The sequence below is a fragment of the Peromyscus eremicus genome, chromosome 13 (assembly GCF_949786415.1).
Source record: "Peromyscus eremicus chromosome 13, PerEre_H2_v1, whole genome shotgun sequence".
Classification (NCBI taxonomy): domain Eukaryota; kingdom Metazoa; phylum Chordata; class Mammalia; order Rodentia; family Cricetidae; genus Peromyscus; species Peromyscus eremicus.
The window spans coordinates 11918533-11942476 of NC_081429.1; the positions used below are offsets into that span (position 1 = coordinate 11918533).

The following is a 23944-nucleotide window of genomic DNA, read 5'->3' on the forward strand; positions in this document are numbered from 1 at the left end:
CACAAAAGTTTGGAGGGTCAGAGAAGAGGTAGGGAGGGTTGAATATAGTCAAAACTTGAAGGACACTCTCAATAAGTTTTCCTACTCTTGTGTTTTAATACCTCAAACATCATGTATTGATATGATCCTAGTTGCCTTTGTCCAATATCTACCTGAAACTACTGTTAATACAATTGATTGATTAATTGTACAAATTGATACTGTGAGTGTCCTTTTCAGAATAAAATACCATGTTTCAATGTGTTCTATGCTTATAAAATGAGTTAGTTGTCTTCTTGTGCATATCTTAAAATTTATGGGAATATTAAGATTCGTAGTCCTCATAAGTAAGCAGCAAAGACAAGACACATATACCATTTACATTTTCCCCATCCTGTCTCCCAAAAGGAAACTACTTGGAGCAAAAGATTGCCATTTGTGTGCCATGCTATACACAATAGTGCATAGCTAAGATGTATGTCAACTTATTTCTTAATATAACAGTACAAAAATAATAAAAATGTGATTGATGCTGAATAAAGATCCATCTTTAAAAAGTTTTGTTATCTTTAAAGTCAGAGGTCAAGTAAAGCACAATACTTAGACAAATTCAATCTCGAGAATTCACTAAACTAATTAATGCCCTATGAAAGTAGACCAGACACAATTCATCTCCCTCAACAAAGCCATTATGCACTAGGACAGGTGGGAAACAAACTCACTGGAAACATAGTCTACTAAAGAGACCATTCAAACACATCTTGGTGCATCTTTGCAGGTGCACAGTGAATCTCCAAGTGGGTCATATATCTGAAACGTTCTATATGTCCTACCCAGCTCAAAATAAATAGGGAAGTATTCCCAAGAAGAATGGAATTTTCAATAAAATCTAAACAAATATTTTTCTGGACCTTTAATGGAAAGAATGTAACTATTGCACAAAGATACAACAACAAAAGATCACAGGAATTTGTGGAAGGAAAAGCAGATTGTGCACCTGAAGAAGATTTTAAGGAGGGGGACTGGAGAGATGGCTCAGTGGTTAACAGCACGACTGCTCTTTCAGAGGTCCTGAGTTCAATTCCCAGCAACCACATGGTGGCTTTTAACCACCTGTAATGAGTTCTGGTGCCCTCCTCTGGCCTGCAAGGATACATGTAGACAGAACGCTGTATGGATAATAAATAAATAAATCTTAAAAAAAAAAAGATTTTAAGGAGGATAAGAACTTTGGGGCAGTATTCCAGAGATTAGTACACATTGTTATCAAGTGATTTCTTGGTATTCAAGAATCAAATTAGAATTAAGTTTTCCAATGATTATTACCAGCATCAGGACATCTAAAAGTTACCAAAATATGACTTGAAAAAGAAAGTAAATATACTAAGTAAAAGATAGAAATGCAAAAAATAAATATGTGTATTTATAAATAAAAATATATGTAGGCTGAACCCCTTCAAAAGTGTAGAGTAGTTCCTTTTATTACTAAAATTGTCATCCATCTTTGGCCTGTGTGCCGTGCTGTGTATTTAAAGTACTCGGGTCCACATCTTTAACCTATCTACTACAAATTGGTATCTTTGGGGTTATTTCAAATTATTTTCATCTTCCAGGGGGGAAAAATGGTTACATTTGGTCACTTTACTTCTGACATTGTTCCTTCTTTTCATTTTCCTAGGTATTTTGAAATAATCAACAAAGAACTAGTGTAGACACCAGGAGAACCCACTTCATCCAGAAGACCAGACACAACAGAAGTGCACGAGTTCAAATGATATTACACGCATGAGAGTTCTTCTCATTCATAATATTCAGGACTTAGCATCACAGACCCATTGGGGACAGTCTTTCTTCACAGGTGACAACGATTTTTTTCTTCTCATATATTGTTGTTACTTGCTTTTATCTTCTTTCTGCAGTTTTCTTTTTTTTTTTTTTTCAGGTTAAAAATTATGGACTTTAACTGATAAGTGAACTTTGGCAAAACCACGTGTATTTAATGATAAAAAAGCTAATAAATAATGTTATTGTTTCATTCAGTAAGTGATAATTTTCTTTCCCTGAGTATTTAAAACAAGTTTCAAATATGTCCATTCAAATATCCTGTACAGTAGTAAATGGTTACCCCACAAATCGCTAATAAATTAAAAACCAAAGGAATAAACTGAGCTGGTATTAAATAAAATGCCTCCCTTCAACTACAGCAGATACTTCCTAAAATGGACATATTTAAATTGTACCTTGAAAAATAAGGTGTTTTATTTTCTCTTGGGAAAACAGAAAATCCTGACAATATTTTCATACTATACACTGAATTAAAGCACATCAACTTCTAGTTTTTTAAAGTAAAGAAAATGGGCAAAAAGGGAGGAAATGGTCATTAAGATGTTTCTTTCACTTCCTTTTTAAATGTCTTGTTTCCTACATATCAAAAATAAAAGTTTTATAGCTTATCATTATTAAATTCTTATTAAGCACTAAATAACAATAGCTTGACAAAGTATAGAGAGGCTTCTAAAGTTCTAGAGCTAAGGGCCTTGACCAACTTCAAATGCCCAAAGTGCAGTCAATAACTGCTATGTTAAAAGCTTGTTTAAAACCTTTGTTCAATCTTAACCTAATATATAGCTGACTTGTACATCCCAGTAGATTTGGCCCAGTTTTATTACTATCTTTGAAAAATTTGTGACATTGAGGGAATAATAAAACAGAGATGAGAGCAACTTAAAAAAAATTAGCTATGAAAATATTTCACATACACATAGCCTCTTGCCTCTAGACTTGCTCTAGGCTGAAGAATACTAAATTTATGTAAATTCAACTTTACAAAGATTGATTCATATGTCACATTTTATAAATTTTGAATGAGTAATTATTTGGTTATAAATTTGAAAATGTTATGAAGAGAAGGAAGAGTCAGTCAACAGAGATTTTTATGTATTTCTTTGTGAATAAGCAAGTTGACATGACAAGAGATAAAAGTTCTATGATCTTTTACCCTAGAAAGACATAATTTATACAGACAGATGTTAGCTCTTGAATGTGGAATATAAAGCAATGAATAAAGGGGAAAATTTGTTTGATAGTGGGGTGTTTTTGGGTGGTCTATGGCTCTTATAGGGAGTATTGGTATGATATAGCTTCATTTAAGTTTATATTCATATGTATATGTATACATTCTCACACACACACATATCTATATCTATCTATATATATATATATGTCTATAGATAGATAGATAGATAGATAGATAGATAGATAGATAGATAGATAGATCTTGTCTTTGGATTGTCTCTCAGTGGTTGAAGGACCCTACTGCTCTTGACACCCCAGTATTAGGACACAAGACTCAGAAGATTTGGCTGGATATAACCTGAATGCCTCCTTCCTGCAGTCCAGCTTTCTTAGTACTAAAAAGTGCTATGTAAGCTTCCAAGAAAGGCAAGCAATGGATAGACCTACCCATATGAATCAAAATCATGATCATCATGACAAGACACCCCTAAAAGTGCGGTAGTGATATTCATATGTTGGTGATAACCAACAGCTGTCTAATCATGCCTGAAATTAGAAACTTAGCCAATGACCTGGGCCTAGTGAATTCATGGATCTCAAAAGAAAACCTATAGCATCACCTTGTCAGACCAGCAGAATTTCTTACTGCAGTATAAAATATATCTTTATACCCATATAAAATTGTAGCTCTCATCCCTCATAAAACAAGACCATTACAGAAAACCACAACTGATTTTTTATATCACAGATAAAAATCTCTGATATCACAGAGATCAGTGGGTTGTGGGGAGTCCAGCTTCAATGGATACATCTACAGCATGGGGACAGAAAGAATGTAAGAGTCAGAGGACTAAAAGGCTGTTGTCACTTTGTCTACTAAAAATGACAGGGACGCTACACCTGTGGCTAATTATATAAGACTTGAACACTGAAAATATTAATCAACATGCTAACATAAAAAAGAGAAATCCTGCTGGGTCCCATCCCTAGAAAAAGACTAATGACTACTGAAAGAGAGAATTAGCCTTTTCCAAGTATGAGCTTCCTAATTGGTTATCCAAAACAAACTGGTCAACCCTGAAAACATATGCACACAAGCAAAAAAATAGACTCAGCTGGTGGTATTTATATATTTATGCATATATAAGTAACAGTAATAGCAAGATGCTATCAATTTCAGAAAGAGTGGGGAGGCATGAAAAGAGCCAGAAGGAGAAGACATTGTAGAGCTTAGAGGGAGAAAATGGAATGTAGAAGTGATGTATTTACATTTAATTAAAAACCTATAAAGCTGAGCATGACAACACATGCCTTTAATTCCAGAATTTGGGAGGTAAAAGCAGGCAGATCTCTGAGTTTGAGGCTAGCAAGGCTTACAGAATGAGTTCCAGAACAACCAGGGATACACAGAGAAATCCTGTCTTGAAAAACAAACAAACAAACAAACAAAGACACAAACAAAAACCAAAACAACAACAAAAATTAAAAATTCAAAAGAATAAATAAGTAACATAAATTGTAAAGTTAACAAAAAAGACATAAATATATATACAAATATATATTTAAATTTGTTTTAAAGTTGAATGAAAAGATACAGAGACTGATTAGAATAGCAATATTGTTTCAGATGCTGCAATTAAGGTGGAGTCTAACTTCAGAATAAAGAAGACAGCATGCAACTAGGGAAATCTGTTAAGGACTAAGTTCTAATCAAGAGAGAGTGTTTGTGGGGAGACAATGTCAAATTTTTCAGTTTGAAGATATCACCTATGGAAATTGCTGATATGCTGACTGTTTAGTCCACAGGACAGTGAAGGAACAGCCTACTTAATGATAACTATAATTTTTCCCACATACATTTGCCATGAAAGGGAATTTGATGCTTTGTATGTATGTGTGTGTGTGTGTGTGTGTGTGTGTGTGTGTGTGTGTAAAACATATAATTGATACTATAGTAACTTTCTGCGGTACATATTTACATATAATAATTTGCAATTAGTCCATTTAGGTCCTTTCTTTGGGAGATAAAGCAACTGGAAACCTCCAGGAAGAGAAGCCATTAGTCGGTGAGTTATTTCAACCTCATTCTCAACATTTTCAAAGTAGTTTTCTTCACTAATTATTATTGTTAGCTACTGAAGTAATGAATGCTGCCTTTTAACCTTTTAGGTGAAACCAGAACATTTGTGAATTCATAAAATAGACAAAACACTGATTCATCTGTTGTAAAAACAATGTTTGAGGATTAAATATAACTGGAGTCAAATGGATTCTGACTTAGAAAGTGTAACCATGTTCCTCTTATTGTTTTTCTTTCAGGTGAGAGACAACCCTGTTCTAGAACGTAAAATAGGTCCACAAATACACCTGCCAATCATTAGTAAAGCAGATCAAAGATATTGGAGACACAGGCTGTAGGGTTCAAATATGAAAACATTATACTGGATGTTACCAGAATTTGCTTTCCTTAGAAATGATCACAATATACTTAATGGCTACACTGGCAGGTTAGAGATCTGAAACAGAGTATATGAACTGTAAGTCTAACAGTTATACACAAAATTAAGTACCCAAGTCATTAAAGGGAGAGAAAAGACAACATTGGTCAAACCCCCAGTTCCTCAGCATTTAGCTGGAGGTTAGGCAGGGCAGCAACATGACCTAATTCTACTTCTCCATAGTAGACCAGTGTGGTTCCTGCTAGACTAAGGAAAGAGAATTTTGTCTTTATAAAACACAGATGTTAAAAGTCATAGACTGAAAATTGCAATCATTAATGGATCAGATGCTAGGGGTCTGCAAACGTACAGGCTGCTACAAGAGAATGGGACCAGAACAATGGCGGACAGTTTCCAGGAAACGAATGCAAAAAAAATGAAAATGAAAGACTGTGGTTTGTAGCAACGGCAGTCACCAAATGATGAAAGATGGTAGGGATCCGATTATTGAAGGAATAATACAGTGTAAGATACCAGTATTTTAATTAGGATAATAATAAAATTTTAAACATAACAGTCAGTATAAGTGGGTAACAAAGCCAGGAAAGAAAGTGACACCAACGAACTGATATAAATGTGATCAATACTGATGGCATCCTGTGTCACATTGAAAATAATATTCTCATCAGTATCCAAAATATGGCTGAATCTATCAGCTTAGTCAGCCTGCAATGTTTATGTCCTAAGAAAGGGGATCAAGAAGTGAGTCCTGTTTGGAGCAACTACCTTTAGGATTAATCACATTTTGAAATCTACTTCTTCATGTCGCAATACTTTCTAACACACACTGATACTTGCACTGCCTTATTTCACCTGCCCTGTGAATGTATGAGTGTGGTAGAGTTGAGAAACCTTACATATTCTTCACAACCGTACTTCACCTAGACATCAGTGTTTAAAGCCCACTCTAGACATTCTTTGCCTTCACATTGTGTATATATTTTCCACACATTGGCACAACTGTTTCATTCATTCAGCATGTTTCCTAAGGACCTAAGATATAACAAAAACTGTACAGACACTAGAATGGGACCTTAAAAATTGCTTAATAATCTCAGATGTGATCCGTTTCTTACTTCTTTAAGTTAATAAAAAGTTAACCAAAGACATGCTTTGTCAGATATGTTGGTCACTAATGAACAGTAAATGAGGATGTTCAATTATGTGAGAAAACTAAACTTATAAACATATAATTCCAATAGCACAAATACAGAATAATAAAGGCAATTTTACCCAATATAGTAGATACAAACTTTCTACGGCTGCTAGGTAATTATTAATAAAACAGTAAAATTAATTTATGTATGAGACAGTGCTACATAATAATCTTCATTGTACAAATTAAGTTATATGAAAAGAATGACTAAAAGATGAGGTATAAGAAACTATCGTTTGTCCCTGTGTGTACTAAAATAATTAACATAATCATTCCCCCATCTTTAAAATCTGTTGTGAAATGCAACTACAAGGAAATCAACTTTTCTTCCAATGATATAGTAATTAAATTTCTAATCTAAAATAAAAGGTTGTTTGTATACAGCCTTGCAAAGGATATCACACATAAACGGTAGAATCATCAATAATTCCTAAAGTTAATATGAATCTCAAACATTTCTTACAGTATTCTAAGTAAAATGTTGTTGACATATTCACAGTCTCAAAAAGCAAAAGCAAAAGGATGCTCACCTTATTACAAAATTGTGACTGTCAATCTCCTTGCCACACTCACTGTCTAGCAGAATGCCAGAATTTCCAACAACGGCACAGGTCTTAAACCTGCGGTTTTTCATTGGTGAAACCTCAGGCAAAAGACTATGCAGGTCATGTGAAATATTTAGTGTTCGGCGTCTGTCCAGCACATAGTGTATGACGTCACCAGGCTTAAAACTGCTCTTGACCACAGAGACATCACGTTCCGCATCTAAGAAACGGAGAATGTTCTTCCTATATTTGGAATGCAAGCAAAGTTTTATATTAAGAACTGCATATCTAAGAACTGATGGGGTCATTTATACATGGCATACACAATATAAACTAGCAACTACTACTCTTAAAATTTCAGATGGTATTTAAATCAAGTAAATGTTATATGAAATACATATTTTAAAATCCCGTGTAAGGAGCTTCAAATAATTTTGTAAGTAGATATAGTATATACATATATACCATTTAAAGTGAGGAAATCACTCCATTGGTCAAAATATACTTAAATATAATTCCTTAGATAAGTACAATTGATACAGATCGGCTTTGTAACAGTATATACTTAGTGTTTGTAATTTTCTAGAGTCATTGCTTTTATTTAATATTGTCCAATGAGATGAATAACAATAATTTGAAGTTATTTTAAATTAGATCATAGGAATAAATACTAAATTATTGAGAATTTCCCTAAAATACATTTACCCAAATGGTACATTAAATCTGTCTGTAAGTTTTTATTTACACTTAAGAGTCTAAGAAGTAAGATGGTTTCTGTACAGGAAGTCCTGTACAGACAGAACATCAATTTTATGTGGGATTATGTGTGTGTGTGTGTATATGTGTGTGTGTGTGTGTGTGTGTGTGTGTGTGTGTGTGTCTCTGTATGTGTGTGTGTGTGGGCATGCGCGCACATGCTGCCTGCCCTGGACAATCAATTAGAACATTTCTAAGTTTTTAAACATAAGTCTAGTTGTTTGGGCTATTGATCTTTTCGAATTGGATGTGAATGCATCTTACGTATGACTGTAGGAGAAAAACGTAATTCTAACTCAGCTCATCACTGCATTTTAAAGCCCGTATTTTTATTTTTAAAACTTATCCCATCTTATAGCTATTGTACAAGTGAATCATAAGATATAAAATGATGTGTAAATACAAATATGTGCATATTCTAAATAGATGTCAGAAAATGTGAAAACTGGCTGGAGGGCAGGTGAGATGTGGCCTAAGAGAAAACGCACCCGATCAAGTGGTGGTTCTTTCAAACTTCAGAAGCTGAATATTGTACACAATAAATTGATTTCTCTTGGGAAGCTGGTTTAAAAGTATTCAAGTGTTGTTTTTTTAAGTGTGAAATAGAAGAATCAGACATGAAATAGCCAAGTGGCAAGCAGTGAGGCAAAGAAATCTACGTCTTGAAAGGGTCTGTAATACAAACTGTGAGGTTCTGCAGTCTGTACTTCCCATATTTGTACTGCATCCTGATCGGTAAGGGATGTGAGTATAAATCAGAGCTGTCCACACAAGAGTGATAAAATTATCTTCCTGTGTAAATCTATAGATTTTAATGATCTAAAGAGGTATCTGAGATCAAGTTATGGGATGGAGGGTTAGGTTAGAATAATTTTTAAAGCATAAAAAGGAATTCTTGGAATGATCATTCATATTTGTAACTAACATCCAGGAAATATGCCAGGATCTACTAGCCTTGGAAAAATTATATTGACAAAAACTTAAGAATGTAGCCTACAAAAGTCCAAGATTATTTAATCCCACAGCCACCAAACACAGAGCAGCAAAAAGCAATCTGTGAAAACCATAGTAAAGGCTGGAAAGCAGAGCCGGGCGGTGGTGGCGCACGCCTTTAATCCCAGCACTCGGGAGGCAGAGCCAGGCGGATCTCTGTGAGTTCGAGGCCAGCCTGGTCTCCAAAGCGAGTTCCAGGAAAGGCGCAAAGCTACACAGAGAAACCCTGTCTCGAAAAAACAACAACAACAACAACAAAAACAAACAAAAAACAAAACAAAACAAAAAAAAAAAGGCTGGAAAGCAGAAGTTATTTACCAATGTGCTCTTCTTAATGCAAGCTTCTATCTTCACAGGGATAAAAGTCAGTGCCTGGTAGTAATATGTATGACAAAGACATGTATTTTCCTTTCGTGATAATATCATCACTGCTGTGTGACACTGGGTAAGTTTCATTATTAAGAACAAAACATTATAAAGATCTGGCTATTCTCCACAAAAGATAAACCCCTACTATCAAAAGTGGCACCACAAATAACCTTCCATATACACTTACTAACTAGCACTTGATTACCTGGGAAGAAATAGCAAGGACTTGATATCTAGATTTTAACACAGCTTTTCATTAGCTGTGAAGATGGCAAGGTTGTCTTGGAAATAAAACTGCACGGATGTGGTTAAATCACTGAAGTGGGTGATGTTGCCATTTCCCTTTGAAGAGAACTGAAATGGGCCGCTGTAGATACTTTTAAAGATTGTGCTCAAAAGTAGTACCATGTTTGGCAGCTTCAGACGAGAAGATCAGGCTATCTGATCTTGCAAGTATGAAAAGTTTCTGTAGCTTAGAAATCCAAAAGGGAAACTCCCTTTCACACCATCAAAATGTTACACTTGCATGCATGTGAACCGGCAAGAGGGACTTTCCAAAAATAACACCTTTTCTTGCTAATAGAAAATTAGAAGCAAAATCATTTCAAAATATGTTATCTGACGCCCAAGTAAGCAGAACACTTGTACTTTAACCACTCTCAGGGAAAAAGTTTAAAAGGTGTTTGAAAAGTTTAACAAAATTTACTGATGCATAGCCTGGCAAACTTTTGGGAGAAAATAGTAGTCAATGACATGAATAGATCTTAAGTACAGTAGAATACAGATTAATGTTACGTGTCCTTCTAATGCTGGGTTGTAGGCTTATCAGTCATTTATTTTTATAAAGCAGAAGTATAAAAAAAGCAAAATATCTTTCAAAGCAATAAAAATTCTGAGTCATATAAATTAATGAAACTTAAAAATAGAAAAAGCTTTTAGATAAGATTTAAAACATTTTTTAAATGTAGAATTGCTATTTTAAACTAGAAAGTTAAGAGGAAAAGCCTTTGAATGGCTTTAAATGATTTTTGTATGTCTTATTTCGTATACTTATCCAAACATTTCATTCCTATCTTAGGGCTAAAATTTATGCATGGGAAGATTGTTGGTAGAAGTGTATAACATGCTGACAATAATTATTATGAATGAATAATATTGTGACTTAGAAGCACAAAGCTTCTTTGGAACAAATGAGGAATGATTAGATTCTTCTCACTTTAGAAGGCTAAAAAAATTATTAGATTAAAGATGTAATGGCTATAAGAAATTACATGGATTTCCTACATATAGTTGTCACTTAGACATACATATATGAAAGGAGAAAAAATGCCAATTAAATATAATTAGCTGAATGTCACTGAAAACAGGCAATGTGCTTCTTAGAGTAAATTGAAAAACTTTTAGTTTTCATCAGAAAGACATAATTGGTCTGCTTTAGAACATAATATGAATTTAATTTTGTTCAACTGCAGAGTAAGCAAAATTGCTTCAAAAATAAAAGGAAATCCAGTTTAATGTCTGAGCTTACACACTCACAAATCAGCAAAAAACTTATTTTGTACACAAGCTGTAACTTTGCAAGCTTTCTTGATATGTGGTCAAGTCACCAACAGATATTCAAATTCAAGGACTGTGTCTGCCTTCAAAGATTATCCATATCTCTGTTACTTGTTCATTCTAACACAGACCTTCAGACATCTTCCGTTAAGCCAACACCTACTTACAGCGACTGTTTTAATAGTAACTGGAAAAAAAATTGAAAACATGTTTCATCTTCAGTGAGACTGAAAATCTTAGTCAGAAAAAACCTTCCCCCCGCCCCCCCCCCCCCCTCCCGAGACAAAGTTGACTTAAACCAAAAGGTTAGTGAACTGTTACACTGACAGGAAAGACGCTACACAGAAACTTCTCAACTGAAGGTTCCACCAGAACTTCCCTTTCAACACCACCCATCAGTTGAAACAGCAGCTGCAGTGGTCCAGAGGGTTAAGTTACTACATAGTGTTTTCACTTGTGAAATGTTAAATATAGCTAACCCACCATCACATGCCATTCTTTCTTCTCTGTTTTCAGGTCAACAATACGTGTGTTGTAGCAACTGAAATTCCACTGAAAGTACATCTGTTCCACCAGAAAGCAATGAGTAATACACCTTACAGTAGGAATACGTTAAAAGTTAAAAATGAAATTAGGTTGTGTGTGTGTGTGTGTGTGTGTGTGTGTGAAATTGATTTGAATTTTTTACAGTAAATAGAAAAGATAGAGGAGAGAATCGGTGTTTGCAAACTTGGTGTTTTAAAAAAAAACACATTGATTGACTATGTCAGTTTACTAAAATGGAAAAGAAAAAACTTTGAAATTGATGAGTGCATTATTTTGCTTATAAAATGAAAGAAAATCCCTACAGGATTTTTTGTCTAAAACTTTATCTTCTGGAGCATTTTGCCTCAAAGGACTAAAAGCACAAAGTCATTTTTTATTACTTAGTATTTCAGGACTGAGGAACATGTTACAGGAAAGAGATTTAGCATCAAAAAGACAATCACACCAAATGAAAACTAAAATTTTTCCAAAATATGTGAAGAACACTGTTTTTATAGTTCAGCATTTCACATTTGGCTATAAATTTGGTAAAACTGGATGATAACAACTTACAATTTTTTCACTTTACATCAAATAAATATATATTTGGCATCAAATAAATATCATGCACTCCTTAAAGGGGCCCTCCATATTTAGTACTAAAATATAATCTTCTACAATTTGTTCCATTAAAAGACTGGCTAAACACTTAATGGGAATGTTGAGTCTTTGGCAAAATAAGCTTCTTAGGCCACAATGAACATTACTGTCCCTTGTTAATCACAGTAAATAGAAGACAGTGTAGAATTGTATGTTGTGTTTTCTAGAAAATAAACCTATAAATGCAACAACCAATTATTTTACACAACGAAACACAGAAATGTGCTCTTACATTTAATTGAGCAGTCTTATATGTTAAAGAAAGATGACAGATTGAAACAGTTCACTAATTATTGGCTAGGCTGTATATATATATATATATATATATATATATATACACACACACACATACACACATTTCTATATCCTTATTTGGCATTTGTACTTCTTAGGGTTTTCTTTTTTAATATATGAAAACTGAGAAAAGAAAAAAAAACAAAATATGGAAAGTAGGTCAAGAGACAGATGCTGGACAGAAACTGACAATATTCACAGACTTATTCACAAGTAAAGAAGATGAAAAGTGCATTTCTGAAGAAAACAATATAAACAAGCTACTGTCAATACAGCACAGCCTTAGAACAAGGCAATCACTTTGACTGTGAATTTACTTTTAAGGTGCATTAACTCATTAAACCCTGAGTCTTCAGAGCACAATGAACACAAATCTCCTTAGACAATGCTCCGTCATACAATTGCTTAGCAAGTCAACACCTGATATGTCTATGAAAGCTGCAGGCCAATGGACTGAAGGGCTGAACACTAGAAACAAAATTCACATTGAAAAAAATAAGGAAAGGATCCTATACAACTATTACATACGTCAATGTAAATTAACAAATAATTCATTAGAAATAGCATCAGCTCACTATAAATATAATGGTAATTTTAAGAAACTAGAAAACCTTAAAGTACAATTCAACTACTTAAAACAAAACAAAACAAAAAAACTTATAAGTAATGGCCAAATCAAAGCATTCAAAGTATAATTTTTGAAAAACTTGAACAGTATCCAGCCACCCCCTCATAGACGTGGTTATTAACAACAGACTTGTAAAACCTAAGCCAAACAACAAGATGTTTTAATATCCTAAATCTTTTATTACAGGTGCCAAACTGATTAATACTCAGTAGTCATTGCTGCTAGAAGCAATTGTAATTTTTATGAACTGTTTGCACATTGTGCAATAATGAACTTACAAATTATTCTTTTCTTGCAAATGACAGCTTTGAATGTATTATTCAATATTTGTTCACTCTTGCATTGTTTACCTCTTTTCTGTTAAGGGGAGCAGTATAAACATAGCTAGTACTAACATTTCATTTGTATTAACAGCTATTAACTGAACAAGCGCACCTTCAAAACCACAATTGCAGCCTTCATTAGTTTGTAAAGTTCCAACACAAGACTCACTTGAGTCAGTTTATATTAAACACCCTTAGATTTACTACCTTAGTAAAAAGCAAAAATGTAAATTTAAAGTCTCATGAATACATAGAGTATTCATTTTTGAAAAGATGTCGGGAATGCATGAACTGATGTGTTAATTATGGAGGTGTATTATTCATTTAATACACTTTTTAGATTTTCATATACATAACACATTTTAAGCATGGCTAGGTATGCTAATTAAACTATTATGATGTTGTTTTGTATAACTCTCTACTACTTTCTTTTGCATCATCCATGCAGCCTCATCTAAACAACTCCTTTCTTGCCAGATCATTTTTTTTTTTTTTTGAAGTCAGGATTGTAAATAACTTCTTTTCTTTCTAATCCCTTTTCCCCCTCTTTTCTCTTTCAATCAACTTCTGGGATCTAATGCTCCTCTATCACCTCATTCTTAAGAATTAATTTATTGCTAACTTATTTTAGATTCAAATTTGGAGCTAGTTATGGGAGGGCACAGAGGAAGATACTCTATAGGTATCACAAGAGGACAAAAATGTCAAGCTGACAAATAGATGAGACCCTCAACTTTTTAATCAGTCTGCTACTGTTACAAAATTTCGATGTCAATATCTCATCAATGAATAACTAACATTTTGCAAAAAAAAAAAAAACCACTTCAAAAAAGTAAGGATTTTATATCTATATGTATAGGATATGTTCTCTCAAAGTTCTTGAGTTCTGAATTACCAACATGTTCTAATTTAGGCATAAGAACCAAAGCAGTGGTGTAATGAAATATAAGAAATATGGGATTCTTGCTTCCTCCATGCTTAGGAATGTAGAGCCCACTTTTCTCATTAACTTTAGGACTGAAGTAGAAGAGAGTGTCGTGATGGACATAAGGAGTCATTGGATTTTTACTTCAATAATTCATCCCAGCTTAAAATGTCTGTCTGGCAAAGAATAAGCCAGACTTTTAGAAAGTTTATTTTCTGACTTTTTATTCACTTTTTCATATGAGCTTATACAGGCATAACCATGGAATAAATCAAACCAATCTATACTTGAAACAATAGGAATCAATCAAGGAACCCCTGTTCTATGCACTTAAGTATCAGATCAAAATGAAGTCTCAATAAGGAAAAATTAAGGAAATGACTCCTAAGATGAATGTTCATACCGAACAATGGAGTAAAAATATGCTAAATGTTAGTACTTAGCTCAGTATTTTATTCCACTGATAATAAGATAGTATATCCAAAATTCCATCATCCTTGAAAATTTGACTGTGTAATGACTTTATTTCTTTATTCCACATTCTTCCAAGAGGAACATCAAATACAGGTGATTCAATTTTTCATTAAGCGTTCACACTTAAGCCATAAATCAAGTGTTCAATAGAAACTGGCCGAACCCAACACATTTAATAACACAATGTGAAATTTGGGGGGCTTATTAAAGGAAACTCACCTTATCTCCAGGACTAAAGAAGAGTTGATTTTCCAGCCTTGTACAGAGTGTTGGAAGATGGTTGAACCAGCCTTCCGGATGATTTTATCAGAGCTGTTGACAAGCGACCTGCTCAAACACAATTCACCATCTCTGTAATAAAAGAAACAGGCCAGCTTTGTGAAAAGCAAAAGCGCTTGGCATAAATGTCATCATACACAATTATATTTACATTAGTGATTGAAAGTTGGATAGTATTTTCACAAGTTATAAGAAAAGAGAAGCATGATGGGATGCACTCTAAGAGTTAAGTGATGGATATTATCACAGCAAACGTCTACATACTTTTTTTTAGAACAGAATCTTTCTTTCGTATAAGACAAACCTCAGGATATTTAAAGAAAAATAACTCTCATCAAAGCTACAATGCCAACTAGTGCTATACCCCCACTGCTTACAGAATAAGCAGCATGATGTTTGGTCAGTTATTCTGTGAGCCTATAACTTTGGCCACAAAGGTTAATTTTGTCTCGGAGAAGGCATATAAAAGTACTGAAAATAATTTTTGCTGAGGTCTACTAAGAAAGCCTTGTGTATAGCAGATCTGTAGATGTTCTCGATTTTATGGTGTGTTTGCTCACTATTCTTGGGCACTACTTCACTGTGTTCTTACTTTAGCCTTGACAAACAGCAATAACATTATTTAATGTGCAATGACTGTGAAGATTATGGGTTTTCTGTATAACAAGGTAATTTTTCAAGCATTGTTGAAGTGCCAATTTAAAAAGAATTGTTCACTAACATCATTAGAATGAGATTCCCAGGAGACAGAGAAGAAAATTCCTTCAATTCATATGTCCAGTGCTTTTATATTGTTTTAAAAGCAACTACTTCTTTCAATCAATATTCTCTAGTATATAGTACACCATGTAAACTGGTAATTTTAGGGGTTTGGTGGTGTTATGATGGTGATAGACATCTTTTTTTTTTTCATTTAAACCATGAGGACCTGTAGAGCTAAGTAGTTCAGTACTGAATAGATGTTTGTCTTTCTGATTTATGGTCAAAGATTCAGAGAATTAGAAGGCCACTCACTTCTAATGAGGAAGAAAAAGTTTAGCTCTTCCAGTATTTGTACTGGTTATTTACATATAAGCTTTAAATTTTTTGCTTCTCAAAAGCATTGCTAAAAAGCAAAATGATTGTTCAAAATCACAAAGTCTAAATGTGTATGTATTACCTAGAAAATTTTTTTCTACCAATAGAAGCATTGCCTTTTAACAGCTGTTGGAGGATTCTAGAACTGGAGGCTTATTTTTTGGTCCTTGCTTTACACTATTTTTTTTAATATGTAGTTTTAATTTGAAGCAATTCCCTGTGCTGCTTATGAAATCATAGGAAAGCCACTCCCTGCAAAATTTGGAACTCTACAAAAATTAATGTTTTACACGGTTCTACTGATGAAAATGACACATTTGCATGTCTGTGCAAGGCTAATAATAATCATTTTCCAGAGGTCATTTAGGATGTTAGGAAACAGAGTACATTTTGCTAAGCAGTGATCCAGTCATCAATTTTCATATTATACTTTTAATGATAATAATTACATATGAGTGAAAATGTGGATTGCACAAAAGTTAACCTTCACATTTTAGTGTGCACCTCCTAGCAGGCATAAATTATCACTATTTTCATGGGAAGAGGCAAGGATCTTTCCAAACTTCACTCCATTAACAGCTGTCAGTATCTTTTCCTTCTACCACAGACTGGAAAGATTAGAATAATAACTTTTACAACCAATATATTTTCATAGGAGTAAAATTATGTATCAGATCGAATTTTTAAAACTTTTATAGTATTGTAGCACTTAATCATGGGTGTAGTTCTACCTGTACACTGGTTTTTGTAATGACATACTTAGTTCTATTGGAGCCTTATCAGAACCTCTAAAATTACAATTCAAAAAGTCATTTTTAAAAAGTACAAATCCATTTTTTTGTGAACACTATGCCAACACAGTACTTCACCACCATTTGAACCGCTTCTGTTAAATTGGTGATTGGCCACATGTCAGGCTTTTGTCATTAGAAAGAACCTTGAATGGAAGTGGATGGGTACAAGTAGTCAGAGTTCCCTTTCACACACCAAGGAGTCATCTGAGCCTAGAGAGCATATTTTTTTTTCCTGCAAAGTTAAACAGGGATATTTTTGCACATGATCTAGGTTTCACTCTGTCATAACAAAGACTCCCTTCCCATGAACTCAAAGCATGAAGGATGTTTCCACCCACCACTTGTTTCTCATTCTAGTTTGGACTTGACATCTGAACAGCTGCACTGTAAACAATTTTTTTTGCATAAAGATATCTACAAAATATGCATTCAACATGCATTTTTAAAAGGGAAGAGTCTGAAGACATCAAAGAAATCACTCAGCACTAAAGAATGCAATTTTCCAATATTTCTGCTTATATAGTGCTGTGAAAAATTCAACAAAGATGATAATATAAAACATTCACTGTTAGGGAATATTCTTACTTTTATCACTTAATATCTACAAATCTCTTGTTGGTGTTTTCTCTTTGACATGCATTTCTAATTTCTAGCCTTTGTGAAAATTTGTTTCATCAGTTCTGATATACATAACAAAGGTGATTAAATACATTTTTGGATATCAGGTCTCAACAGCCAGGTCCACCCCACTGAAGCTCCAAATGACTACTTAGCTTTAGAATGAAGGTGACCAGATTAAGCTTCCTCATTAACTTAAACTTTTTTTTTTTTTTTTTTTTTTTTTTTTTTGGTTTTTCGAGACAGGGTTTCTCTGTGTAGCTTTGCGTCTCTCCTGGAACTCACTTGGTAGCCCAGGCTGGCCTCGAACTCACAGAGATCCGCCTGGCTCTGCCTCCCGAGTGCTGGAATTAAAGGCGTGCGCCACCACGCCCGGCAAACTTAAACTTTTAAAAATCCTATCAACAAAAGAACTCGAAACAAGCTAAGTTTGAACCCAAGCAGGGGACAATTCCATATTCTATTCCCAAAATGTCAAACAAATAAAAGTGTGATCCAGTGTAGTGTAATTATAATCTATGAAGTAGAAACCGTGGAATGTTGTTTTCCAAAACCATCCTCGACCTTTAAACAAATTGAAACTAGCTTGTCCTAGCCCTAGTCCAAGCGCCAGTGTTTAGCTTTACTGTCAACTTTATGAACGCCAGAACTCATAAGTGTTGGTCATTTAGTAACAGAATGTAAGCAGCCTGGAGGGGAGAAAAAAAGACATGTATAAGTCAAGTATACTTAAGTCTCATTTTAGTCTGCCAAGCTAGTTTCAGGGAATCTAATCAAAACAGACATCTATGCATCATCTGGTTTTGTCACACTTGCCAATTCTCTCCTTGTTAAATAGGCATGTTCATGTATTGCGTGTGGGAATCTTAAAACCCATTTCCAATATAGTCTCACCAACACAGAAAAAAATGGAAAGGTGGGACAAATGTGAAGTACGTGCAAAAAAAAAAAAAAAAAAAAGTCAAAAATGACCCACTAAATACTACCGATCAACGGGGTAAATTTGTTAATAAAGTCATTCTAACAATCAATACAATTTATAAAAGAGGACGTGGCAGTTTCAGGTGCTCACTGACGACTGCTTGAACTGTTTTGGCAATGGTCCCTTACTCTTGTTGCACACACTGCTGGTGCTACTCTGCTAGGAGAAGGTGGATGATGGACAGGAAAGTTCCTCAGCTACTGTTTGCCTCTCTGCGTAGAACAACTAACTGCTCCTTACTGAAGAGTGATGCGGCACTGACTTTGCCTGGGGACTCTGCTGAAGGAAGAAGGGTAGAATAGACACACCGCCTATCTGGTGAGAAATGCTCATGGGAGCGGCAGGGACGTTGAATATGAACCCAGAGGAATGTAAGAGGAGAAGACTAGGTTGAAACTACTGCCCACCTGCAAGGCACGCAGTGCCCCCCAAAGGCTATGGACTGCCTGTTACTTCACTTTTAAGTGAAGCTTGGGTCTGGGCTCCAGAGCCTCTTTACTCTTTCAGTCGCCTCAAAACAAGGCTTCTCCACATAAGCTTACACGGAGAAGAGAGATGAGTTTGATGAGTCAACAGCTCCACCAGAGGCACTAGTGGGGAGTTGAAAGAAAACCATGTGCTCGGGTCACAAGCTTTTCTCCCAAATGTTTCGTTCTGGCGGAGGAAAAGGAATGAAAGTCCAGAGACAACAGCTACCCTGCACTGCTCCTGGCAACACTGGCTCCCCCTTGGGCTGCCGAGTCTGAAGCTCAGGGCCGTCAGAATTCCTCCAGCATGTGTACGGAGACGATCTCCGATCTCCGCAACCAGGTCCCTGTTTTGCCCGAAAGGACTGCAGTTGCGGCTTTTAATTAAAGAGGAGGAGCTTTGAACTCGAATTTATTGTTTGACTATCAAAAAAGGGGGAGGGGGGGGAGTCACAAAATGTTGACTCCTTTCAGAAACCCTCTACCCCATCTCATTATCCAGCTCTGGCTGCTCGTTCTCTGAGAGGAAAGGCTAGACACCGGGCATACCTCCCTTCCTCTTTTGTTAACTCAAGCGACTGCCTCAAGCCTTCTCAAACGAACTGGGACGATAGAAACTGCCGCCCCGCCGGCGAAAGGTTCAGGCCACAGCTTAGGAGAGCTACCCAGGCACTGCGCGGCTGCTAGCGGTTCCCCACCTCCGTTCCCCACCTCCCCGGGCTGCGTCCACCCTCCAAAGGTTTCCCGAAAAGGGCCACAGAAGAATTGTCACTGTGAAACGTGGGGTGTTCTGGATCTGTTATTTGCCCCGTGGCACCAGGGTGCATGCCTCCTCCCTGAAGGCAGTTTACCCAAGCTAGGAAAGGATTCCTTTCCAGTATTTGGAGACCCTGTTCATCGCCACGCCCACTCCTGCTCACCAGGGTCCCAAACCATTGGAGTCCTGTAGAGGCTGGGGCTGCTTTGTCTAGGCTCGGGCTCATCTTCCGAACCCATCAGTTCAGAAGGGAACAAAGAGCCTCTACCCACCAGCCCCAGCCTCCGCCTCTCCCAGGAATTCCCACGCGCGGGTTCACCACCTTCAAGACCCCTTTGTCTGCCTGGCAAAAACAGGTCTGCTGGGGATGCCCACACCCCTCCTAATTTTTTCTTTCCCACCATTGACATGGACTTGCAAACCACCCACTTCTGTGTAAACGACCTCACATGATTCTTTTATTTATTTATTTTCTTTTCTCTGATACCGACCTTGAATAGGTTTGTTGAAGCATAAGGACCATTCAGCCCACTCCTTATTAGCTTTCCTTTCTCCTACAGTCCCCTTTGAATGTGGTACTGTTAGGCTAGCTTTGTATGCGTCCTTCCGCGAGGATACACCTGCGTCTTGCTCTCTTAAATGCGACTGATTACGCAGAGAGGAGCAGGGATATTAAGAAAAGAGCTGCGTAAAGTTTCACAGTGTGTGTTTTAGCAGCCCCGTGTCCCCGCCCCCATACAAACCTCGCACACAAAAATGGCAAGCATCCTTCTTCGTTTTAAAAATGTCAGAGACAATTTAAAAACAGAAGGAAATCTCAGCCAGGGCAGTTTCTGACTGCAGAAACCTCCAGGCTTGGAAGGATTTCCGAAACAGGACTTTGTTAACAGAGTTGACAAGCAGGACCATATCCTCAGGAAAAAACAAAAAACAAAAAAACAAAAAAACGTTTCCAAGCCTGTCAGAGACACGAAGTTACAAGGAGCTCTGCTCTTGATAAACTTCAAAGGCAGAGAGGCCAGGGGAGAGAGGAAGGAAGTGTGGTATTTACAGAACTTAACCGGGCGGAGATTTTGAACCCATCTTGACAAACTCAAGAAAGAGCAATGATATAGTCTGTGAAGGCACAGTTCCCAGGTCCCTTCTAAAACTATTACCGTGAAACGCAGGAGTTTTATCCGTGGAGGAGTAAATAAGGAATTGTCCTTATTGGCACTGTAATTTCGAATTAAAAAAGAAAGAAAGAAAACAGATCTCACAGGCGCCTCCCACCACCACCAAAATCAAAAACAAACAGGAAAGACTAAAGAAGACCCATTTCCTCTTCTGTGAACTTAAACTTCTGCCTTTCGAGAAAGACGCTTGTTAGAGTATCTACCTAGACTGTCAGGACACAGAAGGAAGGGAAGACAAGGATGTGATGAGTAAAAACATCTCTCGAGTTCTGCTCAAGCATTAAAATGACAAGGGCACACGCTCTTTGTTGACACTTCTGCAGTGACTTTTCTTTGGTGAGCGGCACCCTGTGCCAATACATCTGCTGCTGCCGCCGCCGCCGCCACCACCACCACCACCACCACCACCACCACCACCACCGCACAGGGCAAGTTAAACTCATACTGGAAACAGCATGGGAAACCCACACACACCTCCAAAGAGCCATTGTTATTTAATTCATGGCACTAGCCACCCGCAAGCAAGCTGGAACCAACACACACAGCACTCCAAACGTCACTTATATGCACACTTCACTATGGCTTGACTTTGTGTCATATCCTGAACATGCATTTACCCGATGAGTTGCGTCTCTTGGTGCTCCTCAGTTCTTGCTATTTCTTTTGTCTTATAAAAGATCAGAAGTAGACTTATAGTGCAGATGGTCCACCGCTTTCTAATGGAGCGCATCTTGGGTGCCCGGGAAAGTCCTGGTTGCCCCAGTTCAGGCACCTTCTCTTGGTATAAAGACTCCGTTTTGGGAAAATAGTCGAGGGGGAGAAATCTGAAAATTGCGATGGGAGCGTGGAGCCGAGATCCCAGAATCAGGTCGCTAGGATGTTCTGCGGCGGAGCTCCCTGGGTTCTCCAACGCTGCCCGGCGCCCTGCCGCGCAGTTTGCTCTAGCCAGGCCAGGGTCGCTCAGTGCCGTCTCCCCGGGGCTCAGGTTTCTTTTCAAATGTGACACCTTGTGCATTGGAGGTGGCGGTCGCTTCTGCAGCTGAGCTCGGGGGCGTCACTGGCCCTTTCCTCGCCGTAGCAGGGAAATGATAAGCAAGGCCAGCCAATCACCGGGCTGAGGGGGCGGAGGCTGCTGTTGCCTTGCGTTGCTGGCGGCTGCTAGGAGAGTAACGTCGTGGGCACGGTCTGCACTATGCCTGGGGAGGAAGCTCACTGTCGCACGCGCGCGCGTTCTCGCACACATACTCAAAAAACCAGAGACACACAGAGATACACCCCGACCGTCTCCTAGGACGCCCAAACGTCAATGCCGTGGATCCGCCAGCGTCCAGACCATCTGACTACATCAGTGCAAAGAGTGGATCTGATCTGAGAAAGATGAGAGACTCATCCCACCGTAGGAATGCAGTAGATAGGGCTAGAGGTGGCATGAGAAAGGAACCTGTTATTGAAAGCGTGGTTGCTAAACATGCATGATCGCACTAGCGAATAAACCCGTCCGTTGTAGAGTGACATTCTGCCGGGAAGTGGAAGGAGGACGTTCATTATTCAGTGCACAACTCTGTCTGGAAAATACAAATATCCACAGGAGCCAATGAGCTGGTCTCGGTCAGAATGGGTGGGTAATGAGAATCCCAGCTAGAAGCTTGCGATAAGCAAGTGAAGTCAGAGGTGGCGTTGTGAGGGTTATGGATATTTATGTGACCCTCTCGTTGTCATTTGGAAACTCCTCACGAAGAAGTGAAGTCCACTGCCTTTTAAACTTAACTGCAGAGAACCAGGATTCTGAGAAAAAGAAGCTACCTCCGGACTGGACTCGGGCACACCCACAAACACACAGTCTAAGGAAAGAAGAAAGAAGGGTTAAAAACAGGATAGGCAGGCCCTTCTTGAAAATCTACCTCAAGCGTATTGGCCTCTGGTTTTCACCCCTCCTCCAACCTACCATTTTCCTTACTCCTATTGTGTTGTGCAGCTGGCGCGCTTTCTGAGTTCTGTGTGTGAGCACCTCTCCGTTCTGAGTTTCCGGCATCTCCAACAGAGCTGACTGCAGGGGCTTATCACACCTAACATCTGTACGCTTCCAGCATGAGACAGAGCCTGGAAGCCAGACTCCTTCCTATCTGCGTGCCTTAGCCCTAAGATCCCTGAGACTCTGACGTCTGAATTCCTGCTCCTTCGGGCTGAGCACTGCCTCTGGTCGTCCATCACTCTAACCGTTTAAGTTCACACTTTCCACATCAGGAAATGATGAGGCCCACCACCAAGACTTGGCCATCCTTGGACTAGAGGAGGAATTCTGAGTAACTCCTCGAACAGCATGAAATGAAAAGACATCACTTTTGCTTAAAACCTGGGGTTCCAGAAGTTCAGGGATAGAGTTTGCCTAGCTGCTGAAGTCTCTAAAAATGACACAACAAAGCTTACTGTTCCTTGCTGATGCATGCCAGCCTCTACTTGAGGTTTCCTAAGTTAAAAATCTCCCAAGTTTTGAGAGCCTAATCTCTGCAGCACAGCCAAGCAAAGGGCTGAGTCTAAAATGCACCAAGGAGCAAGTCATTATGAGCCTTTATTGACCCTGCAAGTGGCCTGCCGGGAGCCTTTCCAGTTTATTGATGTCTAGGCAAATCCTGCTTGCCTTAATGCATTTTTGTTACACAGACTTCTCAACTAGCAGCAGGGAGAGAATAAAACAGTATCTTATTTGAGTTCAAGGGAAGTGGCATTTGTGGGGGGTGTGCCTATGTATCAATACAAAAGAAATCCAGTAACTATAAAACAAAAAATGCTGTTTATTGCAAGGCAAATCATTTTTACATGTAGAATATGTAATTTAATTTTTTCCTACATTAATTCATTTTTCTTCATATAAGGACATATTTAAAATCTATTTTTTTGTTTTTTATATGTTGCCCTTTTGCTGTTTCCATACATAAGAACCAAATATAATGTGCCCAATCAAGAAAGACCTTGACTTTAGTTAGAATGCACAGTCATAAATTTAGTGTAATTTCTCACAAATCAGCAAAAGCCTATCATCATTATTCTTAAATCTTCATAATTGTTCAGCTTGGGTAATTTACATTCACATTCTTTTG

General features: G+C 37.3%; 1 protein-coding gene across 1 annotated transcript in view; it reads right to left on the minus strand.

Annotated features, from left to right (window-relative positions):
- The window catches only part of St8sia4 (ST8 alpha-N-acetyl-neuraminide alpha-2,8-sialyltransferase 4), a 94266-nt gene extending 72386 nt beyond the window's left edge, over positions 1-21880 (minus strand). The window contains exons 1-3 of the mRNA XM_059278190.1: positions 21464-21880; positions 14917-15048; positions 7179-7436 (exon numbers count right to left, since the gene is read on the minus strand). Coding sequence (XP_059134173.1) covers positions 7179-7436; positions 14917-15048; positions 21464-21861 — 788 coding nt within the window. The 5' untranslated portion in view covers positions 21862-21880. The remainder of the gene's footprint in view (positions 1-7178; positions 7437-14916; positions 15049-21463) is intronic.
- Between the last annotated feature and the right edge of the window lie 2064 nt (positions 21881-23944).